This window comes from Hippocampus bargibanti, linkage group LG13, assembly GCF_051943395.1.
Source record: "Hippocampus bargibanti isolate YZ-2025 linkage group LG13, ASM5194339v1, whole genome shotgun sequence".
In the NCBI taxonomy this organism is placed as follows: domain Eukaryota; kingdom Metazoa; phylum Chordata; class Actinopteri; order Syngnathiformes; family Syngnathidae; genus Hippocampus; species Hippocampus bargibanti.
Window position 1 is genome coordinate 4,512,916 of NC_142746.1, and position 25,401 is coordinate 4,538,316.

The 25,401-nt window shown below is 39.0% G+C and overlaps 3 protein-coding genes across 3 annotated transcripts; all 3 read right to left on the reverse strand.

Annotated features, from left to right (window-relative positions):
• Positions 1 to 19: 19 nt before the first annotated feature.
• Positions 20 to 9,058, reverse strand: LOC148889091 (ras-related protein ORAB-1-like). The gene is made up of 6 exons (XM_089012663.1): positions 8,721 to 9,058; positions 7,372 to 7,444; positions 6,124 to 6,219; positions 4,317 to 4,412; positions 3,318 to 3,449; positions 20 to 1,412 (listed from the first exon to the last, which is right to left on the reverse strand). Exons 1-6 carry the CDS (start codon positions 8,732 to 8,734, stop codon positions 1,212 to 1,214), a joined length of 612 nt encoding a protein of 203 aa, XP_088868789.1. The 5' UTR covers positions 8,735 to 9,058; the 3' UTR covers positions 20 to 1,211.
• A 3,600-nt stretch (positions 9,059 to 12,658) lies between these two features.
• On the reverse strand, positions 12,659 to 16,443 carry LOC148889092 (calcium homeostasis modulator protein 2-like). The gene is made up of 3 exons (XM_089012662.1): positions 16,280 to 16,443; positions 15,489 to 16,091; positions 12,659 to 15,239 (listed from the first exon to the last, which is right to left on the reverse strand). Exons 2-3 carry the CDS (start codon positions 16,038 to 16,040, stop codon positions 14,811 to 14,813), a joined length of 981 nt encoding a protein of 326 aa, XP_088868788.1. The 5' UTR covers positions 16,041 to 16,091; positions 16,280 to 16,443; the 3' UTR covers positions 12,659 to 14,810.
• A 2,516-nt stretch (positions 16,444 to 18,959) lies between these two features.
• Positions 18,960 to 22,979, reverse strand: calhm3 (calcium homeostasis modulator 3). The gene is made up of 4 exons (XM_089012370.1): positions 22,554 to 22,979; positions 21,036 to 21,163; positions 20,813 to 20,940; positions 18,960 to 19,846 (listed from the first exon to the last, which is right to left on the reverse strand). Exons 1-4 carry the CDS (start codon positions 22,838 to 22,840, stop codon positions 19,406 to 19,408), a joined length of 984 nt encoding a protein of 327 aa, XP_088868496.1. The 5' UTR covers positions 22,841 to 22,979; the 3' UTR covers positions 18,960 to 19,405.
• Positions 22,980 to 25,401: the final 2,422 nt, after the last annotated feature.

Here is a 25,401-nt window from a genome sequence, read left to right on the forward strand (position 1 = left end):
TTAGACATATATTCCCGAGTGTCTTTCAAACTGAATTCATTTGCCTTTATTATTAAAACAAGAGAACATTGTATTTATATGCAACTCTGCACTTACCACAATAGACATTTTGCAAACATTTCTCTTCTGTAACTGTCAAATTTCCCCCTAAACTAGAATAAATAATTGTGTGTATATTCTTTACAATGCATCCAGCAAGAATCACAAACTGATCTTTTTTTTTCCATTTTTATACAGTCTGGGAGTACAATATTTATTTTCAGTTTCAGTATTACACGTTGAATCAAGACAATTTTAATGCATTTAGGACTATTAGATGGACATGAGACCTGACATACAGCCTAAGTAATGAGAGAGGGAGACAGACAGATAGAAAAACAAGAGAGAGAGACCGGTATAAAAACAATGTCCCTCTCACACAAGCGATCGATCTGTGTGATAATTTAGGGACAGGTCCTCTCTGAATGGCAAGTTTGAGGGCTCTGTCAAATATCTGGGACATTGCCTACTAGTACTACCGCAAGTCCTTCCACGAACGATGAAGACACTGTGCATTTTTCTCAATCTCTCAACAGTCTGTTCAAGGACCCAAGTGGAAGGAGATTTACATGTAGACACACACCAGCACAAGACGCTAGTTGTTTTTTTTTTGTCCATGTGTGTTGTCATTTACACTTGTTTAGGTCGATAAGTGTCACAGCTGAGGTGTTGAATTCTGAGACATTTCTGTGACTGTTGAATTAAAAAGGGAAAAAAAAACCTTCATATCGCGACAAAACACACTAAAAGGAAGCTGAAACAAGATAAAGGCCCGCACAAAAAAAGACTTCATGAAACAGATTGTTACCAAATCCCATATGGAATGCAGTGAGACACACACACACACACACAAAATTCTCATGAATAAAACAACCCGCAGCAGACAGCGACAAAGATGATTGGGCCGATCAGGTGAAACGATCACCTTTTGTATAATTTGTCATCAATGCCAGCATAGGGTGAAGAGATGAATGCTTTATTTGTTTTTGGTAGTGTGCTACATTATTGTACAAATACAGGCAACTTCATCTTGTTCTCACATAAAACATGTGACTGGAGTCATCCCTACCCTGTCGGATTGTGGTTTGGAGTTTCGAGGAAAATGGCGGCCAGGCGCACGGGCCAGCAGAATCGAGGGCAGGTGAGCGGCGGGAGGGGCTGTCGTTTGATTCTCAGCAACAGCCTCCCGATGAAGGCTTGATGGTGGTGCCAGGTGTCAGCTTCACATTAGGCTTGTCGCCATCACCAGCCGCGGCCCCAGGGCCCATTCTCTTTTTAATTTCTGCAGCCATGGTCATGAAGGCCTGCTCTACATTTGTGGCATTCTTGGCACTGGTTTCCAAGAACGGAATACCAAGAGAGTCTGCGAACTCCTGGACACAAGAAAGAAGACAGCCAACATAGGCAGGCATTATGTTTTTTGTTCTTTTGGTTTTCCTGAATGAGGAATGAGAAAACAAGTCATTATGTTCTTTGTTTTGAATTAACGAAAGAATACCAATTGATAATATCCAAGACTTTCATGCTCTTGAAGGACAACCGACACCTCCGGACAAGTTGCATCCATAATTTGTCAAAATCACTTCAAATGACTTCTACTGACCGCATTTTACAAAGATTCTACCACATATAGCTATATTTTACGTTTCAAGACTCGCGCTGAATGTTCAGGAAGTCTCGTTTTCAAGTTGATGACGATGCTGGAGTGACGTCGCTAAGGGAACGCCCCTGACCAAGAAAGTGACACAAAATGCATTTTGGGTACTTTGTTTTGTCTGAAAACATTGCGTTGATCGCGAAATTAGAAGGAAAACTACATAAATAACACGATGGTGAATCGTTGTGTGGCAGCCAATTGCGGTAACACGCATAAAGAAGGAGTACGTTTACACAAATTCCCAGCGGACAAACCAGCCATTTCCAACGGAGCAGAGCAATCTAGCGCTAGCCGAGGAGCTTCCCAGAGTGCGCGAATCCCAGCTTGTATAATCGCTGTCATCCTCTCAGCCTGACAATGTGTAGAAAGTTGCTTCCAGTGGTGAAAGAGAGCAATCATCATAATAGTGGAGCAAACCGATCGGACAAAAATCCTGCTGCTGGAACGAGGAGCTAACCGGAGTTAGCGATGGATAGCCGCTGTCATTCATAGGTAAATTCGTAACTCTTCATCTTGAAAGTTTAAACAACGTTTTGCACAACCATTAAACAATCTGCATTGATGTTGACATCGTGTAGCTTATTAATTGTTATTCATGTCCTTATATGCCACATATCACCAAAGTTGATGCTATATTGCTTATTCACAGAGCTTCATATATGCTTCATATGTCATGTCCTTCACCAGTTTCATCATACACGACCCGAATTGATACGGAAGGACTTCTTTAATTGATCGCAAACACTTATGCTTTCCTCTTCAGAACTATTTGAATCATATTCATACCTGGATGAGTAACAAGAAAGAATCTTTTTCCGAATCTGAACTCTCTGAAGCCATTGTTTTGATTCTGGAGCAAGGCAGTTTGAACTGGGGGCAAGACTTTCTGAATCTCTCCAGTTTTGAGGTCATTAGTGGCAGTTTTGGGCAACTTTAAGTCATTTCTATTGGTGTTTTGCGTTTGACTAAAAATACGAGCCTGCGTGTTTTGGGTATTTTAGATGCTATAAAACGTTTTTCTGATGTCAGAAACAAAAAAATGGCGTCGGTTGTCCTTTAATTAAACATTGAAATGAATGATTTTTTAGATGAGATCAAGAGAGCAAGTCTTGGTTGTTCTTTACTGTAAAACTACTAAACACACACAAAAAAACAACTAAACACGTATATTGAAATCCAAGACATGCGTATCACAAGTGATAACTGAAAGGCAATGCAAAATCCCATCGACAGAAACTTTGTGTCTACTTCCGGTAGTGATACTCCTCCAATAATCAATATTCACACAATGTTTCAAGCAATCAATCTCAAAGTAAAAAAAAAAATAGAAGAACTGAAATATAGCAATTACATTTTTAAGTACAAAAACTGATATAAACTCTTCTTGAATCAAATGAAAAAAAAAATAACAGCTTTGAAAACGTATTCAAACTATCCATCCACACATTTTCTAATTCACCTAATCTATCGATGCTGTTTTTGGGAAGTATGCGGGGTACACCTTGAACTGGCAATTGCAGGGAATACAGAGATAAACAACCATTGAAGCTCACAATCACACCCATGGACAATTTACAGTGCTCAATTAATCTACCATGGACGTTTTTGGAATATACCTTACCTTTGCTGTTGTGTAATCCACCACTTTTTTTGTCGTCAGGTCACACTTGTTTCCGACCAACAACTTATTGACATTTTCACTGGCATAGCGGTCAATCTCCTGTAGCCATTGTTTGACATTATTGAATGATTCCTGTGGAGTCAAAAAAGGCCATTGAATACATACACACATCACACACAAAAGGGGAAAATATCAAAGGGCGAAATGGGGATAAAAGGTCTACACAGAGGTCATACAGATTAAAATGAAGCCAATATACATAAATATAGACATTTATTGTATAATATTATATATATTGTATATATTACATTATACATATTATATTACATTATTTTGCTCCATGTACAATGACAGTTCCATTTACAAACGTCTCTTCATATGAAATTTTCAATTAATGAAACGTCTCAAAATAAAAATATAAAAATACAAATCCAGTATGAACTGCTATTCGCATCTCCGAGTTTCCTGAACGCAGCATACTCATACCTGCACTGCCATCGGGTATTTATTACCTGGTATCCTATTGGCTAAGGTTGCCAGTTTGTGTAGATAAAAATGTGTCTATGCGGTGTTTTCGTCATTAGCCCCTCAGGCCTTGAGGTATTTTGATAGTTTTACATAAATGGGAATCATGCAGAAAAAGTCTTTGCCACTCACTATGCTGATGTTTGTCGTGGACATTTTCAAAGAATTGTTAACTCATTCACTGCCAGACGTGCTAAAATGTGTCCTATCCAGTGCCAGGGTTTTTGTCATTTTAACTCAAATACCAGGACCCACATAATATTGAGTTTTAGGACTACATATACATTCAATGCAGCGTAAGCAACCTTGGACTCTCTTCTTTCATCAAAAAAATAGTTAATTCCAAAGTTATATGGGTCTGGAGAGATATAAGGTCAAGTGGGGGCGGTTGGGTATACAAGTATGGGTGGTCGTAAGTCGGATGTTAACTGTAACTTGAAAGTTTCAAAGAAATGCTGTGGCGTTTACACTTACCTGATCTGTGACATCATAGACTACAATGATGCCGTGAGCGCCTCTGTAGTAGCTGGAAGTGATGGTTCGAAACCGTTCTTGACCTGCTGTATCCCACTGTCAAAGATTGAAAAACAAAAAGTGTTTGAATTTGTTAAAGTCGCTGTCCCCGCTGGTTTGTTTCATGTTTACATGATGACAAAACAAAGGGCATCACAGGATTGGTCACAGAGATGTGCTGTTTTGATTGTGTGTGTGCGTGTGTATGTGCGTGTAGAACACTAAAGAGTCTCTTTTCCCAACGTTTATTTTTCTTTTTAACTAGTTCAATAAACCAAGAATGGCTGGGCTAATATGGGATCTAGGTGATAGTATGTCATGTGTTTGTATGACAAAAATAATCTTTGTATGCTTGAATTTTGAGTAAAGAAAATTTCCTGAATGCTTCAAAACTAAACTTTAAATAAGTATTGAAAGGACAATGACAAAATAATGAAGTATGAAGGTAAATAAGAACATACTACAATATCCTTACTTTGTAAATGTGTGTTTCCACAGCGTTTTTGGATGAATATTATTTACGTGAAGGAAAATCATTCCTGAAGTCTCAGCTAATTTTCTGTTACCATTTGAATCGGGTACACATTGTGTCTTGCATTTGCACTGGGAATGTTTTACAAACGAAGCATGGTTTGAATGGAAATATTCAATATATGTCGTTCTTTTTGTTTACTGTCTTATTTTACAGTTATTCCCATCAAAAGTGCCAAAGCAGTTTTAAGCATGCTCAGGGATGGCACAACCACATAACATCTACATGCTTGATATGCAAGTAACATGGTGTATTTGGAATACTTTCACTTGAGGCAAAGTATTTGCACGATAGTACTACAAAGTCAGTCACTACTGGTCTCGATTAACAGAAACGGATGACGACCACGCAAGCAGCTTTCTGTAAAACAACGGAAGTTACAGTGTACTCCTCTACAACTAAATCATGTTTGCAGCAATACCTTTTTCACAAAAGGGACTTTTCATAATATAAAAATGTATGTTAGATGTAAACAAACACGCCCACACACACACAAAATTGTGTTTGTGTATTTTTTTATTTTACTCTAAGAGTGCGTAAGTATGACTATACACATATTTCATACTTCATATAGCCAATGCAGAAAGAAAAAAAGGGAAATATATTGTGAAATTTAAGATAATCATTCTCATATAACTCCAGACCCATATAATTTAGGAATTAACTCTTTTTTTCTGATTAAAGAGGAGAGTGTAAGGTTTCTAACGCTGTACTGAATATTTATGTGGTTCTAAAACTCAATATTCTGTGGGTCCTGGAATTTAAGTGACAATGACAAAAACCCTGGCACTGGAGTGGACACATTTTTGCCCGTCTGGCAGTGAATGAGTTAAAATTATTTCACGGTGCGTAATCCGAAATTGATATAACATTTTCTTTTACCACCATGTTTTTGAGCTCTTAAGATTTTTCTAAAAACTATTATGATAATTTCCGCTGTGAGACTAATAAAGGGAAAGAGAGGCCCATTTCACGTAAGATCAGAGGATTGACATCAAATGGTAAGTATAGTTTTGCTTTGTTTGAATGCTGCTGTCCCGATAACCATTTTGTGTTTGGGAGCCTTTCACTGAGCATCTTCATCTTTATTAAGTTCATAGTGTTACTTGTTCTGGAGACACAAGGTGGCACCTCACGTACCTTGGCTAAATAAAGTTTAGGAAACACTACAAACAATTTTAACCAACACAAATTTCTAGTAAACAGTGAACACTTAACACGTGGTATGTTACGTACGATCTGAAGTTTTATGGTCTTTCCATCAAGTTCTATGGTCCGTATTTTGAAGTCCACACCAATTGTGCTGATGTAGCTTTCTGTGTATGTATCGTCCTACAGAGAGAAAAAAGATTTGGTCAATTTGTGTAGCACAGCATAGTGACACCTGCATGCACTATGGTACATTAGTGTGTCGTGAAAGCTCATTAGAAGTGTCGCATGAAATTATCCACATCTATTATTTGATGAAACGTTTCCCCACCCCAAAAAAAAAATCTTCGTTCATTTATCTATATACCAACCATGTATAATCACAGGCATAACACCCAAATACTTTTCAACTAGATAACAGAAGTTACCTATGTATTCATTTTTTATTGTTTGTCCCATGAATTTTTATCGATATTAAAAGAGTTATATGGCTAAACAAAGGTGGGAAAAGACTGCAATAACAAATCAATTTAATTAACTCAGTCATCTAATATGTTCAATTAGACATCATGACTCTAAACAGGACTTTTTGAATCAGATTTAGTTTTAGCAAGACTGTCAGAGATGTTCGATTGGACACTGGACAAAGGCTTTGTCTTTTACTGCTGGCAGGAGACACAGCCATTCTTTACAGACGCCTGAATTCTGCAGCCCTCTGCCAAGCTATTTATTGAGAGTAGATGCAAATTAAAGTGATACATCAGTAAAACACACCTCTTGAGTTCTAAGCATGAACAGCTGTAAGCAATTAAACATTGTCTTTTGCATGAACTGCTAAAGAGCTCTTCCTGTGAAGGATTTTGAAGTTGTAAATTACTCCGGTGATAAACAAGTTTCCCAAGTCCTAAATTCTGTCCAAGGCCAGATCTCCTAGATGAAGATGACAGCTTAACAAGCTGTCTGTTGACCACAGATTGACCCCAGGTTGTCTGTGCTTCAATTGTGTATTCGAGTCACACATGTTCACTAAGCATAGAATAGCATGAAACTTTTAAATATGATAATTTCTTATTCTCCATCAAAGACTTAAGAGAGAAGTGTGAAACAAGTAAAAACCATATCAGTACCAAAATTATTTCATGCGTACGTTTTTATTGACAGAATCATTGTCAGACGCATGGAGCATGTTTGCAGATGAGAGCTTTATACAGTCACTGCATTTTCTTCCAATTAGATATGGCTGATGCACTAATTGAGGAATGTGTGATAATACGTCAACTATGGTTTAAAAAGGACTTATAGAAAACTAGGCAGGTATTTCCTGGAGGACCTTACCGCAAATCGGAGCAGGAGACAGGACTTTCCAACACCAGAGTCACCAATTAGGAGCAGTTTGAATAAATAGTCACTGTAAAAGAAAGAACGAATGTGTGTTGGTGAATAAAGGCCAAATATTTAAGGATATGTCATTTATTTGTTGATGAATTATATTATTCCCAAGTCACGAAAAAACAAACAAACACAATTGCTAAGGAAGCAACATCAAGCTTGACCTAGAATTACAATTTATGGCAGCATATGTACATGACTACATTGACATGCTTCAAGAAAATAATATTTACACAGAAGGTAACACCGTCTTTAATATTCTGACAAGAATATGTGCATGTAGGTTACGTATTTCAAATTTTTACTTTTGAAAAGATTAGCAATGAAAATGAACTGTCAAACATCCATTTATTCAAAAAATGAATGAAACTTGTCAAACAAGTTGTCAATCTGTGTGCCAATGCGCATTATTTGAAAATAAAAACAAAACAAACACCATTACATTACATTGATGACAAGCCCTAGGAAAAAAAAGCTGAAGTAGCACTAAGGTAATTGCTCAAGTATGCTGTGGTGGAATTGTAGGCATGTCCATGGCATGTGATCTTCTCATGACTAAGAGTGTTGGAGGGGCTGCTTCGGCACTCCTGTCACTCTATGATTGAAATACATGAGCATAGATCAAATCTAAATCACTGAATTTATAACCTTCATTTGACGATGTAATGGCATTGATGTTTTTGTTCGATCCAAAAACAGGTATGCCATTAACTGTCACGCTGTAGTGACTGTTTTAAGTTACAGAAGGCAGCTTGGTCGACCAACGAATTTCCTATCAGCGAACCAGTGTCACCGGTTCCTTGAGCGTTCACATAACAGGTGACGACATGAATAATAAACATTTGGGTTTCAGGATTTAGTCTCGTCTAACAAGAGCGATTCTTAGCTCTATGTAGCCATACCCAGGTTTACGTCAAAAGACTACAGATGTTGTGGCTTTTTCCCAGGAGCTAAGGGCAGCAGTTATAAAATAATATGTAAAGCCCAGTCTGTATGGTAAAGGCAAAGCTGTCAGAATGTTGACCAATGCATGTTTAGTCACCCCCAACCTCCCACGACCATCTATGTCACAGTAGTTAATGGGGTTCTATTAAAAATAAAGACACATCTAAACATAAATAATAATAAATCGTGTTTATAAAGAGCGTTCGTCAGACTGAGACGGTAGGCTCAGCTACAGTCAGCTGATGTCAGCGGCTAATGTAGCTTCCCTTCACAGACAATCCTTACTAACTTGTCCATTGTAATACCAACCAACACACACGTGACACATCATTCTTAATAAAATAACTTACTATTCGGGATTCATTGTGGACTTGTTGAAAACTGTGTTGCCGTCTCGTGGGGAGGTTTAAGATGATGTGGAAACGGCAGTGGTGGCTAGCTTCGACGGCTCTCAGAAGCACGGCCGGCTAGTTGTTTCTCAGTACAAAATCCAAAATGGCTGCGTTTCCAACCAGGAAGTAGTTAATAATAGCCAACTCAGCTAGTTACACGATATAAAATAACAAACCGCACGTAGCCTGCTGACACTTTGTCTTGTGAAAAAAATCTGATGATGGTGGCATTACCCGCAAAACTAAACAAAAATGCTTATGCGTTAAAAAAACTATCGCCCGTTCTCTCTGTAACCGGGAAGTCGTTACTGCTTTAGAAAATTGTCACTGACCCGCTTACGTCATTTAGTGAAACGTGGCAAAGCGATTCTCCCGTGACAACCGACATATAGTCCAAGTCCGCTGGCAGATAACGTGCTTATTAATTTTAGCAGCGTAAAGGCTGCAGCCCATAATCATAATAATTCTTTTTCTCCAGTAATGACTTGATAATTATTGTTTTTCCCCCATTTTGGAAGTCGGGGTCAAATATCCGTGAACATTTTACAGTTCTCAAAATAATTTTAATTTATGTTGACAAGTCATGCCAAATGATCCCGAAACGAGTGACCGCATGTAATTTGCGAGTATCTCACGAGTCATGTTCTTTGCTTGGGTCTCACTCCTCTTGGGAAGTAATTTTAGGAAGTAATACTTTTGTTTGTCAGAGATACCCTATTTTATAAAAAGGGGTTTTGCTATGTTTTTGTGCTGTCTTGTAGATATACTAGTAAGACACAAAAGCAGCATATTGTTGTGGACCTGCACAAAGCACAACTGGCCGTCATTTTTCACTATTTTTCGAAAATAATGAAAAAAACACTTAAAAAACATTCAAAAATGCAAAAATGTGTCCACTCCAGTGCCAGGGTATGTGTCATTGTCACTGGAATTCCAGGACCCACAGAATATTTAGTTTTAAGACTAAATAAGCATTCAATGCAGTGTAAGAAACCTTAGACTTTCTTCTTTCGTCAGGAAAAAAAGAGTTAAATTATATGCATCTGGAGTTATATGAGCTTGAAATGAGGGTGGCTGTCCAAAATACAATGCAATACATACACATTGGTTTATATAGAGCACAGGTGTCAAAGTCAAGGCCCGGGGGCCAAATCTGGCCCACCACATCATTTTATTCGGCCCAAATGACTCTCTGTGTCTTTGTGTTGTCATATTATTTGTTATTTTGTTTTTTTTCCCCAAGATGGCGGCGCGTGAACACGCAGCGGCTAATCTCTCTCCAGGCAAATTGGTGTTTTCGTGTTTATTATGTTTGTCAAAGTCTTTATAAGTGCCTTGCACGCTGGGTCAGAGGGGAAGTAATTTCATCTGTGCTGTATGTCGTGCATATTAGCATATTTGACAATAAAGCTGATTTTGACGTGACTTTGAAAGCCAATATTGCTAAAGTTCTCTTTTTGCATTTGCTCTGTTATTGTACAGTCAACAATTGTGTCACCAGAACATAAAACATTTGACTTGCCATTTTTTTGTGTTTTGTTTGCTTTGTAAGCTTATGGAATTCGTTGGTAACTAGTGGATCATGTTCTTTTATTGCTGACTAGAAAGAGATGTTGCTCTTTGTAAACTAACATGGGCAAGTGTCATTATTACCTCAATTGTGTATCTGGACATATGGTGGAAATATTTTGAAGCTTCCTGAACCACTGGGGTTTTGGTTCAGCGAATAATTCATTCCTCAAAGCTTCATTCACATCAGCTTTCTCCTGAACACCTCAAGTGCCGTGTAAAGTATAGAGACCAAAATCTTAGAATGAGCAAGTGTACTGAAAAGAATTATTAAGGGAAAAATAAACATTCATGAATCTTTGAGGCTTTCTATCTAATGGTTTTAAAAGCACATGCCTTCAAGCAATCTTGTTTGATTTGTTCTTTGGTGTCATAAAGCTGCAAGCAATATGTATAGACAGAATGAAAGATGTGCTGAAAATAGAACCCAAAAGAGTCACATGATAATTAGATCCTGCTATTGTCGCCATGGTGGACCTCTCATCCGGTCTGACTCACTTCAGGAAACTGAATGTATACTTATGATATACTTGTGTTTGCTGTCATATGATTCTTCGTGTGTGTGTCTGTTAGGGGTGTTCCAAAAGTTGTGTTACGTCAGTGCTCGATGATTATTCATGCCTCCTTATAATAGATAAACAGTTACTTTTGGAGTTGGAATAACATGTCGGCACTTCTTTCCATTAAATTCAAAGAAATGTTATGAATGACATAATTTCATGTTGATAATTGAGACACATAACATGATCTAAGTCTCGCAGCTGGTCGCAAGTGATTGGATTTAACCCATCACATTAGTGATTGAAATAGAGATTGTTTGAAGACTTAGCATATCACGAGTGAGTCAGTTACAAAACCACAAAATTTCCAACTTTAATGGGCACTTATTTAAGATTCACTTTTCAATGTTTATGAGCAAATAAATCGGTCTATGGAGTGCTCACCCTCCCATGCGAAATGTGCTGTTATCATACCTGCCAACCTTGGCTAATAGCTGCCCTGATAAATGATTACCCGTATAAAAGTTGTAGTACGGCGTACGTTATTTGAAATGATAAAAAAAAACGCTAACACAAGTGGAAATGCAGTTTACCGCGCATACGCACACTATGCTTTCATAATCAACCGTACGCAGCGATATAAAATATATGCATATGATCGAATATTACTTTTGCTCCCCTTATTAATGATTGCAATTCCCCTTATTAAGCGATAATAAACCTTACAAACACCACCGGACACATAATTATTTACTTATAGCGAGAATAAAAACAAAGGTAATTTGTGTTTTTTGTGTGTACAAAGTGTTTGGTCAATGGAACATGAGTCTTGCTTTTGGCTACATTTTACATGTGTCGGGCAGTTTTTAAAGTGGCTCTTTAGATCGTAAAATCCACTTGCAGCAACTTTTACGTCCTTTTCACACGGAACGCAGAACATCCGTATTCACCTTGGAGACTCTCCCGTTCTTTTTGGTGGCGACCCGATCCGAGAGTTTTTCTCCTCTTACTTGCCGGTTCTGTCATGATCTGGTTGGCGACCAACGGGGGGCGCTGTCAGCCCCGCCTGCACCTGCACAGGTGCTGGTCGTTTCCAATCAGTGACACTCAAAAGGACCCCCGGCACGACCATTCAGTGTCGGGTAATTGTTGAATGTCATTGTTGTTTGGATTGGATTGGATATGCCTTTATTAGTCTCACAGTGGAGAAATTTACATTTACATTACGTTTGATGCACTGTTGTATGATGTTGAACGCATTGGATGCAATTGTATGCATTGTGTGCGGTGCATGTGTTTGTTTAACCTTGGCGGACTTTTAATCTTGGTTTTCTTTTGATACTTTGTATTTTTTATGTTCAGATAATTTTGATGTTTTAGATTTTGTTCCTGCTGACCTTATTTTAATACAATTTGTCAAACACAACCTCGTGCTCCCTCCTGCCTGCTTTTTGGGATCCGCACCCGTCATCACCACCTTGCACAACATGACAGGTTCTCCCATGCTTACTTCTACGTTATAACTAGTTGATTCCTCGATTGCAACACAAATACCGGACTTCAAATACGAAAATGCTAATACAAAATCAACGAAAACAATGTAACATGCATGCGCATATCGTGTGTCATCGACAAAGACTCGATAACCGCAGAAAATGTTTTTGATTGTATAAAAGTTGTTATACGGCATAGACAATTCAAAATGATGAAAAAACATATAGGTTGTCAGGCATGTACTTACTATAGTGGACAGCTTTTGTTTTCTGGTTAAGGGGTGCATGAAATGGTTTAACATTGTTTGAGAAAAAGATGAGGTCCAATACTGTCTTCAGAACATCAAGTAAAAACATGAGAATGGAAGCGACTTACAGCATAACACACAAAAACCTATAGATACGTAACACAAGACCAAAGTAAAAAATGATTTCATTTGAGTGCTTGTCAAAAGTTAGCATAAAGAAATGTACAAATTTCAACCTTTTGAGTCACTCTGGCACCTAAGGAGCCACTAAGCCTTGAGAATGTAGGCCTGTCAGTTCATTATTATGTACATGATGACACAGAATTCCACTAAATCACCAAAGGACTTAATAAGGACTTAATAGACTCAGAATAATCTGTGACAGCCTGAGGGGGAAAAACAGTTTTCGGTTCGTTACAAATGATGTTGTATTAGCTATCCATAAGCTAGCTTGCTAGCTGTTAGTTGGATGACTGTTAGCTGGCTAGCGGTTGGATATCTGGCTATCTATTAGCTATCCATTAGCTAGCTGACTAGCTATTAGCTGTCTAGCTGGCGGCTATCTGGCTGTCTCTTCTTTTTCTTTCGGCTTTTACCTTCAAGGGGTCGCCACAGCAAATCAGTGTCCTCCATCTTTAGAGGTGTGATCCGCGTGTTTGTTTTGGCCAAGCTTTTACGTCGGATGCCCTTCCTGACACAACCCTGTGTATTTATCCAGGCTTGGGACCGGCACAAGAAGACTTATGTCCCTTTGTGTCTACAGAACAAGCAACACGCCAAGTAAAAAGTTCCCAAACACAAAATGGTCATCGGCACAGCAACATTCATCTATTACCTATTTATTAGCTACCCATTAGCTAGCTAGCTAGCTTTCTATCTATTTGAGTTACTTCGGGGTTGAGTGAACGCTGGCGCATGTGGCTGCCACTGCTTACCCACAGAAAAACTTTATCCTGTGACAGTAAAGTGATCGTGAGAGTTTTGAAAGGCGCTTAGAAATGTATTATTATTATTATTATTGTTGTTATAATTATAATTATCATCCTCCATTAACAAGTAAAGCAACTTTCCCCCTCTTTTGTCCAGCATTCACTGTAGTCAGCACTCAACTAAACAGCATTCTCGTTATAAATATGTAATCACGATAGCATTGGGAAAACAAGAAAACAAATATTATTGATGCATACGTGTAATGGACAGACCCTGTAATGAATATACAGTACTGGTAATTAAAACATTCAAATAAAATTCTAAAGTTTGAATTCACGATTTAAATAAAAAGCGGTGAATGTCTTTAAAGGACAACTGACACCTTTGGACAAGTTGCGTACATAATTTGTACAATCACTTCAAATGACCTCCACTGACCACATTTTACAAAGATTCCACATATAGCTATAATAACGCGTTGGTGAATCATTGTGCGGCAGCCAATTGCGGTAACACGCATGAAGAAGGTGTAAGTTTACACAAATTCCCAGCGGACAAACCAGCCATTTCCAACGGACCAGTTCGTAACTCTTCATCTTGAAAGTTTAAACAACGTTTTGCATGCAAAACCATTAAACTATCTGCATTGATGTTGACATCTTGTAGCTTATTTATGATTCATGTCCTTATATGCCACATATCACAGAAGTTGATGCTATATTGTTTATTCACGGAGCTTCATAAATGCTTCATATGTCGTTTCCTTCACCAGTTTCGTCGCTTATGGCTCGAATTGATACGGAAGGACTTCTTTAATCGATCGCAATCACTTGTGCTTTCCTCTTCAGAACTATTTGAATCATATTCGTACCTGGATGAATAACAAGAGCGGATCTTTTTTCAGAATCTGAACTCTCTGAAGCCATTATTTTGATTCTGGAGCAAGGCAGTTTGTGAAGGAGTATCCTGACGAGACGTCACAAACTGGGGGTGAGACTTTCTGAATCTCGCTCGTTCGTGGCAGTTTTGGGCAACTTTAAGTCATTTTGATTGGTGTTTTGCATTGGCCTAAAAATATCAGCCCGTGTGTTTTGAGTATTTTAGATGCTATAAAACGTTTTTCTGATGTCAGAAACAAAAAAATCGCGTCGGTTGTCCTTTAAAGCACAATTTCCAAATCCCAATGACATAGCAGTGATTGGCTGCCTTGACCCGTTGAGCACACTGAGTGAAAAAAAAATCCGACAAGTCAACAAAGGTAGCAACGTTCTGAAATGAAACACATCTTGTTACGGCTACTGTGTTCTGCTAAGTAATAAAACTGTCATATACATCCATTTCTTTATCAAAACCCTCCACATTGTTCTCTTCGTTGTACGTGGCCCATTTATTGAGTCTGCTGTACAGAGGTATTCCATTCTTCTCCCTGTAAAGGTAGACACCAGACACTCTGTTCCACTCCGTGCTGCAGATTGGACTGGCCTCTGCCTGATGTTCGACAACATGTTCCTTCTCATCCTTCTCCAAAGCCACAAAACCGAAGAAGCTTTGAACATACTTTGCAGCCATGACTTGGGCGTGGACAGCGGCAGTACGATGAAAGAGGGTCTTTTCATTGGCGCGATACTTGGACCAGTACTCTTCCTGCTGGTAGCCAAGGGGCGAGCAGCAATGTCTCGTACACATAACTAAAAACACCACCAGCGATGTCCCGGCAACCACGAGCCAGCCAGTCAGCTGAAAATGACATAATAATTAAGTCAGTCAATTGTTAAGTTATTTTTTTTTTTTGAACATTTATACTTTGAGTGTTTTTTTCAGTCTGCAGTGTCATTCTTCCTCATAAATAGCAAGTCAATAATCAAATTGTGTTCCATTCAGTGTATTGTTTGTTTCTATGCACCACATATTTTCTAGAAGGCTTTTTCAAATTAATAATGGCGGAAAAAATTAAATGGCTTTGGTGAAAACATTTTTTTTCACTACCTGTGACTCATATTTCAGACGCCGGTCAATTTCTGCCCAAAACCCTTGCAGCTCTGTTGGAAGACTTTCCTTGCAAGGGAACTTTGCCATGTCCTCTGTATTGTAATCAGAGGGGAAGCCCTTCACGGTGCTGGGATCAGTAAACTCACTTAGGGCACATGTGTATGCCAGACCCTGGAGCAGGGATAAAATTGTCCACGTAAGAGGTGCCACCACGGCGCGACCAAGGATACTTCCCAATACTGCAAATGCTGCTGCTGTTGACAGTTTCCGGAGCTTCCTGAGGCGACACTCTGATACTAGGTCCCAAGTCCTCTTGTTCAACATTATTCCAACGATAAAAAATGCCAAAGCTGGAGCACCAATGGCAGCTATGCCATAGTAGTAATTTCTCCCAGGGGAGCATGGACAATCAAAAGCAAAAACATTGTATGCTGTCTGGCTCGCCACAGTGCCCAGAGCAATCATTCCATTAAAGATCATTACATCTTTACTCTTGAAGAAGAGAGACGCAAATTTAAAGTTCTCCGTGACAAGGGCATAAGCGGCCATGCTTGGTATGTTCGGGTAGGATCACTGAAGCTGAGCTGAAGTTATGTCAAGCTAAAGGGAGGAGGGGGGAAAAGAACAAAAAGATCAACATTAAAGGTTTGATGGAGTCATTTTTTTATGTAAAATCACACAAGCTAATCCATTATTTTGACGTGTGAACAGCATCACATGCACAGATGTTTTAAAACCACATGATTTAAAAAAAAAATCAACAACCAAAGTAAGTCACATTAACTTACAGGCTTTTAGTGTCCCCAGGCAAAACATGTGACTGAACTTTTATAATCCATTTAAGCGATGCCTTCTGTGATGCTATCTCCAAAGACTGGGCAACATTGACTTTTCCGTCTGAAAAGAGCAGTCTTCTTTTTCCTTCTGAGCCCGACTTTGAATTAGTGTGAGCTTTGTGGGCACTAGTGATGACTCATATTGCAAGGACCAGCCCTCTGGTTTCCTCCCCATTGAATGGAAAAAAAACTAGGCCTACAAGTGAAAACATGTGTAAACACAGCCAAGTCGGGAACTGGAAAAGCTTGCTCACTGAATGCATTGGTTTATAATAATGTCGAAAAATGAAGCTTAGTGTTGAATATCCTTGTATAACAATGGATAGCTGATTCTGTTTATCAAGCATTTAAAGGACAACCAACACCATTTTTTGTTTCCTGACATCAGAAAACGTTTTATAGCATCTAAAATAGCCAAAACACGCATGCTGATATTTTTAGTCAAATGCAAAACCAATAAAAATGAGTTAAAGTGTCCCAAAACTACTTCAAAATGACCCCGGAAATTGTGAGTTTCAGAAGGTCCCGCCTCCTTGTTCGTGACGCCACGCCAGGACGTCTTTGCCTTGCTCTAGAATCAAAACAATGGCTTCAGATTCGGAGAAGATGCTTTCTTGTTACTCATCCAGTTATGAATATGAAATAGATCTAAAGAGGAAAGCAAAAATGTTTGCAATCGATTAAAGAAGTACTTGCGTATCAATTCGAGCCATTAGGACTCCAATGTAGCGTCCCAGAAAATGCACAAGATGGCGCCCAAGCTCCATTGGAAATGGGCTGATTTGTCTGCTGGGAATTTGTGTCAACTAGAATCAAATAGTAGTCTTGATGCAACACACTAATGATTCACCATCGCGTGATTTCTGTGTTTTCCTTCTAATTTCGCCATCAACACGGATCAACATGAAGTTTTCAGACCAAACAATGTACCCAAAATGCATTGTTTGTCGCTTTCTCGGTTACAGGGCGTTCCAGACGTGACGTCACGTCAGGAATCGTCACCAACTCAAAAAAGACTGCCTGAATATTCAGCGCGAGTCTTAAAACGTAAAATATAGCTATATGCAGTGGAATCGTTGTAAAATACGCTCAGTCGACGTCATTTGAAGTGATTTTACTAATTATGGACACAACTTACCCGGAGGCGTCGGTTGTCCTTTTAATTACACATGTAGTAAATGTAAATGTGGAGTACATAATGCACAGTCCAATCATATATTACAATATCATATTTTATATTTACTCTATTATGTGCTGTATACATAATGGAGGAGTAGCTACCAAGTCCCGATCCAGGCATATGTAAGAATGGCAAATAGTCATTGGAGAGATGCAAGTCGGCTTCTTATGCGTTTCTGAACTGTCCCCACCCCTCCTGCTCAAGAGGTGTAACATTCTTTGGTGCCCCTTTCACTCTGGCATCTCTTCTTACATGCCTGCATTGTGTGTCATCTAGTTCTCTTTGTGGTGGAAAATACAAAAGCATAGGATTTCCCGGGGAGGGATTACAAAGAGTATAATAATATAAAAATAATAATAAAAAAAACTACAGTAATACCTCGGTTTACGAACCCCTTGGCTTACGAACTTTTCGGTTTACGAACGTTAAATTTATGAAAATTTTACCTTGGCATACAAACTTTTTTTCATACACGGAGCTGCCTCAATGAGTGAGGTGTCGTTTGCGAACAAGCCCGTTCTTCTAACAACAAAATGGCATCCGACTGTTTTAGTCTTCTATTCCCCGCCCCCAGTCTTCGGTTAAAGCTACGTGATTGGTCAAGAACGCAGCAGTGAGGAGAGGTGGTTTAAACATTAAAGGGACGGGCAGACGGCAGTGAGAGTTTCAACTTTGATAAGGCAGAGTGGAGACTGCAAGGTTAAAATATCCCATCATTCAAGCTCCACAAACAACCCGCACAAGCCATCTGTACACTTGATGCAAAAAGCTATCAACCCAGCTAAACAGAACACAATTGATAAGGAACTAGATAAAATTATCGCAGAGAAAGCACCTGCAAGGGATCATTCCTCAAGATGGTGAAAGAAGGTTACGTTCCTCATCAAGTGTTTAATGTTGATGAAACCGGCCACTCCATTCCATCAAGCCATCAACGGCCATCACAAAGGTCAATAAAACAACTTTATTATACAGTACAGTTTATTTATTTAATTATAATACCATATCACATTTATTATACAAAAAATAAGGTATAGTTTGTGTAGTTTTAAGGCTTCGAAAATTAGAAAGTAGAAAATTATGTTTTATGGTCCCCTGGGAACAGATTATTCTCATTTTAATGGTTTTCTATGGGAAATTAATTTTTGGGATACAAACTTTTCACCTTACGCACTCTGTCTGGGAACCAATTAAGTGTGTAAGCCAAGGTATGTACCTCAAATGTAGGTATGTCACATCTGATAGAAACTGAGTTTTTCTTAATGTGCCTTTTTTATAAATATCAAAATGGAGCAACGACACATGCCGATTATGCCTCAAAATTGTCATTATCACATTAGGTATGTTGTATTAGTTAGGTGAAACCAAAAACTTTTTTAGGATTATGTCTTTGTTTTTGAAGAGAAAATGTATTCCAAATATTACATTAGGTGTGTGTAAATAAAGGCAGAATTGCTTTCACAGCAATAAACCAGGTCGTTTGAATCAAGTTTGAAATATACATTTGCATGTTTCCATGAGAACCTGTGGGTGGATCTTCCACTTACTATGCAAAATTTTCAGACTGCACCTTGTTATCAGTATTCAAAGCATCAGTGTCATATAACTTGCACTTCCAGGAAAACGAAAAAAAAAATGCATTTATTAGCACCACAGTTGGAATATCGAGAGTGTCACTCACCCTCAGCAATAAAGAAATGGTTCGGATTTTCCAGAGCAATCCAGAAACCACCAAGTTTTCAAACGAGCAATTAAATGAAAACTGCAGGAGTTGGTAACATTGGTAACGCAATACGTCTGTGTAAGCTCTCAGTCATACAGGAACTCAGGTCTACCATAGAAAGTGATTGATGACACCATCACAGTGAACAAAATCATGGGGATTTACTCACAAGATATTACAATGGTGGAGCTCGCCTTTCTTCCTTGCAGGTAACACACATTCTGGGTCTGGAGGTACCTTTGGTTACATTCAGTTCCGGTTTACTAAAGTACCACTTTTGTAGCATGTTGTCCACTTGCTCTTGCTTTGTTATTCCGTGAAGACGCTCCTCTTCTGTGTCTTCCCAGTCATCATTGTAGTGTTTAATTAATTGAGTATTTGGGGAACACAATTCAACATCCTCCCTCATGTCTTCAAAGAACTGCACAACACACGTCCGGGCAAAGTCACGCGCATGGAGGACAACGGTCTCATCAAAAAGCTTCTGCTCCACATCGAGGTAATTGCTCCAGTAGCGTGTCTGCAGGAAGGCGGCATGGTCATCAAAACAAGGCTTGAGGACTCGTCCTAGTGCTCCCAGTACAATCAGGAAAAGGAGGATGGACCATCCAACTGCCTTGACAGGAAGCATATTAGTAATGATGATTGAAAGAAATGTCAATTTAAAGGACAACCGACGCCTCCGGACAAGTTGTGTCCATAATTAGTAAAATCACTTCAAATGACTTAGACTGAGCGTATTTTACAAAGATTCCACCGCATATAGCTATATTTTACGTTTTAAGACTCGCTCTGAATATTCAGGAAGTCTTGTTTTTGAGTCACGTCACTGAAGGAACGCCCCTGACCGAGAAAGCGACGCACAATGCATTCTGGGTACTTTGTTTGGTCTGAAAACTTCATGTTGATGGCGAAATTAGAAGGAAAACACATAAATAACGCGATGGTGAATCGTTGTGTGTTGCACCAAGACTACTATATGATTTGAGTTGACACACATTCCCAGCAGACAAATCAGCCCATTTCCAACTGAGCTTGGGCGTTATCTTGTGAATTTTCTGGAACGCTATATTGGAGGCCTGACGGCTCGAATTGATACGCAAGTACTTCTTTAATCGATTGCAAACATGTATGCTTTCCTCTTCAGAACTATTGGAATCATATTCATAACTGGATGGGTAACAAGAAAGCATCTTCTCTGAATCTGAAGCCATTGTTTTGATTCTAGAGCAAGGCGAAGACGTCCTGGCGTGACGTCACGAACAAGGGGGCGGGACCTTCTGAAACTCGCAATTTCTGTCATTTTGAAGTAGTTTTGGGACACTTTAACTCATTTTTATGGTTTTTATTTGCATTTGACTAAAAATATCAGCCTGTGTGTTTTGGGTATTTTAGATGCTATAAAAAATGTTCTGATGTCAGTTAGGAAACAAAAAAATGGTGTCGGTTGTCCTTTAAATGAAGTTATTTTGAACGAGTTGACAATTCCACGTTAGTCGGCAATTTGCAAACATATGGAAGTCTGAGCTAAGATTCTACTCATAGCATTCTTCTTAAAATCCACACAAATGTTGAAGATTACTTGCGAATAGCAGCGTATGTAACGAGACACTGCTTTATGGAAAGAGCTGTTCTTGAAGATGAATTCCTCTTTGCACGGCACTTTGGCCATGATTTTGAATACATCCAGTCCCGTGTTGTTGGGCATACCTGAAGGCATCATAAAAACAACAACAGAAAATAAGAACAATTTCACACATGTATCCTGTATATGCACGAGAAACGGTTCTGTACAGAGCACTTACCTGAGAAGAGTGCAGGATCGACACTCATGCTGAAGGCACAGATGAATATTTTCCCATCCAACAAGGTGACAAGGACCCACACCACTGGAGCAAGTAGGGCCCTCTGGATCATTGCTGAGAATAAATATCTGCAGAAAGAGAGAATATTTGTCTCAATTTCTTCACATTCTGACATGTCAGAATCCATTTTAAATGATATTTGACAGCAATTTCCCAATGCCCCATGTTGTGGAAGTGGAGATAGATCGTTGTACAAACATTTCCCGAAACCAATGGACAAAGGAAATTAACATTGTAAAGAGAAGCAATGCATAAAGACAGAAAAAGGAGTTCTCTGCTAACAAATCTGCATTTGGCCAATCACAAACTAGGTTACCCCCCCCCCCCCCCCCCCCCCCCCCAAACAGTGAACAATAAGGGACCGGCTGATCTTACATTCCGAAATGTCTTCCAAACTTATTTGTCATTTCCTTGTTTATGATAATACTAGTGCAGCCTGTACTACCAGAGTCAAATTCCTTGTGTGTTCTACATACTTGGCTAATAAAGATTATTCTGATTTTTATGTTGTGGAAGTTTCTTAAGTCTGTAGATGATGTGCAACTGCTAAAACCACGTCATCACAGTTTATTGCTTGCATTGTCGTAATTTCTTTGACTGTGAGTGGTCTTGTAATTAAATACAGTACAGTGAGACCTCAACTTACAAACTTTTTGGTTTACAAACGTCAAATTTATGAAAATTAAACCTTATAATAAGCACTATTTTCATAATACACACCCACCACGGCTGGCGGAGTGATCTTCGGCGGAAGCACACGACCGAACAGCACCAGAGGTTAAGTTACCAACAGTCCTTATGCAAGGTGACTCTCCTTCCATAAGCCATCAACGACCATCAAAAAGGTACACAGCACAGTTTATTTCTTTAATTAAAGTCCTCATGTAATGCGCCTCTCTTTCCAAACAGCAATTCCCTTTGACCTTCGACCTCCAACGCCATTCCATCAAGCCGTAAATGACCATCACAAATGTAAATAAAGTGACTTTATGATACAATGCAGTGTATTTCTTTCATGACAATACAATAGCACATTTATTATACATAGAATAAGGTATGTTGTGTGTAGTTTTAAGGCTTATTTATTTGAAAAGCATACTTTATGGAAACCCGGGAACTGATTATTCCCATTTTAATGGTTTCCTATGGGAATTTTTTCTTTTGATATACACACTTTTCGCCTTACACACTCTGTCTGGGAACCAATTAAGTTCGTAAGTTGAGGTCTCACTGTATATTGTTTTTTTTTTTCGATCTTTACAATCACAAAATATCTTCATTCATTCACATTTTCAAGACTGTTGCAGGATTGAGTGAAAATATATTAATGCCAAGAAACAACAATTTTTTACGACTGACTGCGTTCACCGGACCCTATTTTCTGCATTGTTCCATCACAAGTTTGAAAAAAAAAACATGGTATTACAGTTGCAGATGTAGAAACAAAGTTGGACTTACTTCACCACAGCTGGATTTTTCAACCGTTTCCCAGTTGGTCTCATCCACTCATCCATCATGACACCTGTATGTCGATTGACGAGGACCCCCAAGAAGAAAAGGATAATGGGTGGAACGACCATAACCCCCAAAGAGTACAATTTGTTGTACTGCGGAAGGCACGGACAGTTGAAGTCAAAGCTGGTGTAAAGCTTGACGCTGACCAAGGCGAGGACGATGCAAATCCCATTGGAAATTGATTCAGAATTTGATTGGAAATACTGCAAAACTAACTTTAGACGCTCCATAATTTCACAAGTAGATAATTTCAAACAACAAACAAGCTGCTGCTTTACAAGATGATGAGACAAGCATGCGTGATACGAAAACGTATTATTATTATTTGGAACTGAACTTCATAAGTGAGGTAAATTCCTTGACAGTAAATTAGCAGGTTCCATTCAGTGTGCAGACATACCAGTCATGAAAGTCCTTCTAGAGTGTGCCAGGGAGGAGGTAGGCATGAATCACTTGACACATGAACAGTGTGTGACCACACCCTGGGTCTTTTGCATTCCTATAAATCACAGGTGTCAAAGTCAAGGCCCGCGGGCCAAATCCGGCCCGCCACATCATTTTTTTCGGCCCGCGAAAGCAAATCAAACTTGTTAAATTCCATGATGATTGCTAAAATCAGAGCCAAAATTTCATATTTTTGGAGGTCAACCACAATAAAAGTCAATATTCTTGACTTCAGATTTGAAAACGAGTTATTCATTAATTTGCTGTGTGCGCTATATGTAATATTTGAGGGGATTTAAACATTCTAATGGGTTCCCCAAATTCATAACGGACCTCGAGAGGAAACCATAACTACAATGTGGCCTGCTGCAAAAAATGACTTTGACACCCCTGCTATAAATGCTCACAAGGAAAAGACAGACAGCTGCAACGGAACTAATGTACCTAGTTGGGCTTCTGCATACGTTTGCACACACTATATACACTGCATATAAAAGGGCTGTGCCCCCTAGTACAAATGCCAGGTCGAATGTGGCATAAAACAAGGGGAGTACTGTATCTCAATAGTCTTGAAATCATTATTTTCATGTACAACATGGACACATTTAATGACTAAAGAACATGTAAAGGCAAAATAAACGACTGAGAAAATATGATTGTAAATACCATTCTAACTCATTTTGAATCAGAGTCAGCCCACACTTGTCATCACCTGATTAAAATTAATCTCAGTCATTCATAAATGACTTTTCCCAAATATTTTGTGCTAACAGTGACCATAATTTTGAACTGTTCACAATTATTTCAAGCTGATGTATTACACTGCCAGAACATAATGCTCCCATTGTACAACAAACCATCCCCTATTTTAATCAAGTAAGAGTAGTGGGAGTGCTCCAGTCTATCCCAGCGGACTTCCGGTGATAACTGGGGTACACCCACAACTGGTCGCCACCCAGTTGCAGGCCACAGGGACAACCATTCACAAATTGAGGGGCACACTGACATAATGTACATCAAAATAATGGTCTTTATTGGGCGAGTATCAGTGACGTGCGGTGAGGTTCATGGCTGGTGAAGCATTGACGTCATCATAGTCAGATTTACAAACGAACTCCACAGAGTAGCTTATTCACCATTTGATTGGCAACAGTTAGCGTGTTTTGTTTAAAATGTCACGTCAGCATTCTTTATATACTGTATACAGACTGTAGCATAGAAGAAATAATTAAAAATAACGCGAGTAGCGTGTTACCTTTACTCATAAATGAAGTCCAAGTCTCTCCGTCTCAATGCAGATCACTGCCAGGGAAGAAAGTCGTCCTTGATCAGTCTTGTTCCGACAGTATGCTTTCAGTCTTTTGTGCTGACAATGACCGCTGCACTGATGCTGTGGTAGTTTCAATAAGATCCTTATTGGTCAAAAAAAACTGAGAAGCTGTCCAGGAGATTTACATTCATCCCTCACCGTTTGTGAGCTATACAGTCCGGTGTTGGTCTTCCTTTAATTATTATCTCCTGCTTCGATTGAAAGTCCAGTTTAGAAAATGCTTTCAATTTAGATATGTTATCAACCATTCTGAAAATAAGGCCAAGCAACACGAAAAAATGACTGGATTGTTGCACTTAACTTGCTAACTGTTTACTGTAGCTTGATTTCACTAATTCTATTGTTCTGAAGCCGAGGAGTCCAAGAAGATTCTATAATCACCAGCGCCCCCTGTCATGATGCAGATGAACTGTGTGCCTCACCTATGCACAACGTTTTGATAAAAATACAACAAAATAAACACTGTAGTACAGTGATTATAATGTAGCTAAACTGAAGAAATTTAGTTCATATACTAAAAGCTTTTGAACACTTTAATAGCGACATGCAGAGGGACAGCAATGCGCTCTCACGGCAGAGCAAGCCACCAGTTAGCATAGTGATTGCACAATCCATGGTGAGGCTCAACCGGCTGGTCGCTGGTGACTCACCGCTCGTCTCTACTTAGTATTTGAACGGTAAATGTGAAAACTCAGCGATTTTGAAAAAAAAAAATCCAAAAATTGTGACGTTAAATGGAAAAGAACGTTAAAGAACAAATCATTAAATAAATATACCTGTTTATTTTCACAGGTTGCTTTTTCTGTGGGCGAGCAGCATCAGCCACATGTGACAGGATTCACTCAACGCGAAAGTGACTCAAATAGAATAGTAAAACAGATAGAAAGCTAGCTAGCAAGCCAATTGATAGGTAATAGCTAGCCAGCCAGATAGCGATTGTACGGAATAACAGATTTCCCCATTGTGGGCCGAATAAAGGCTTTCTGATTTTGAACAGAAAAGACAAAGAGAATAGAC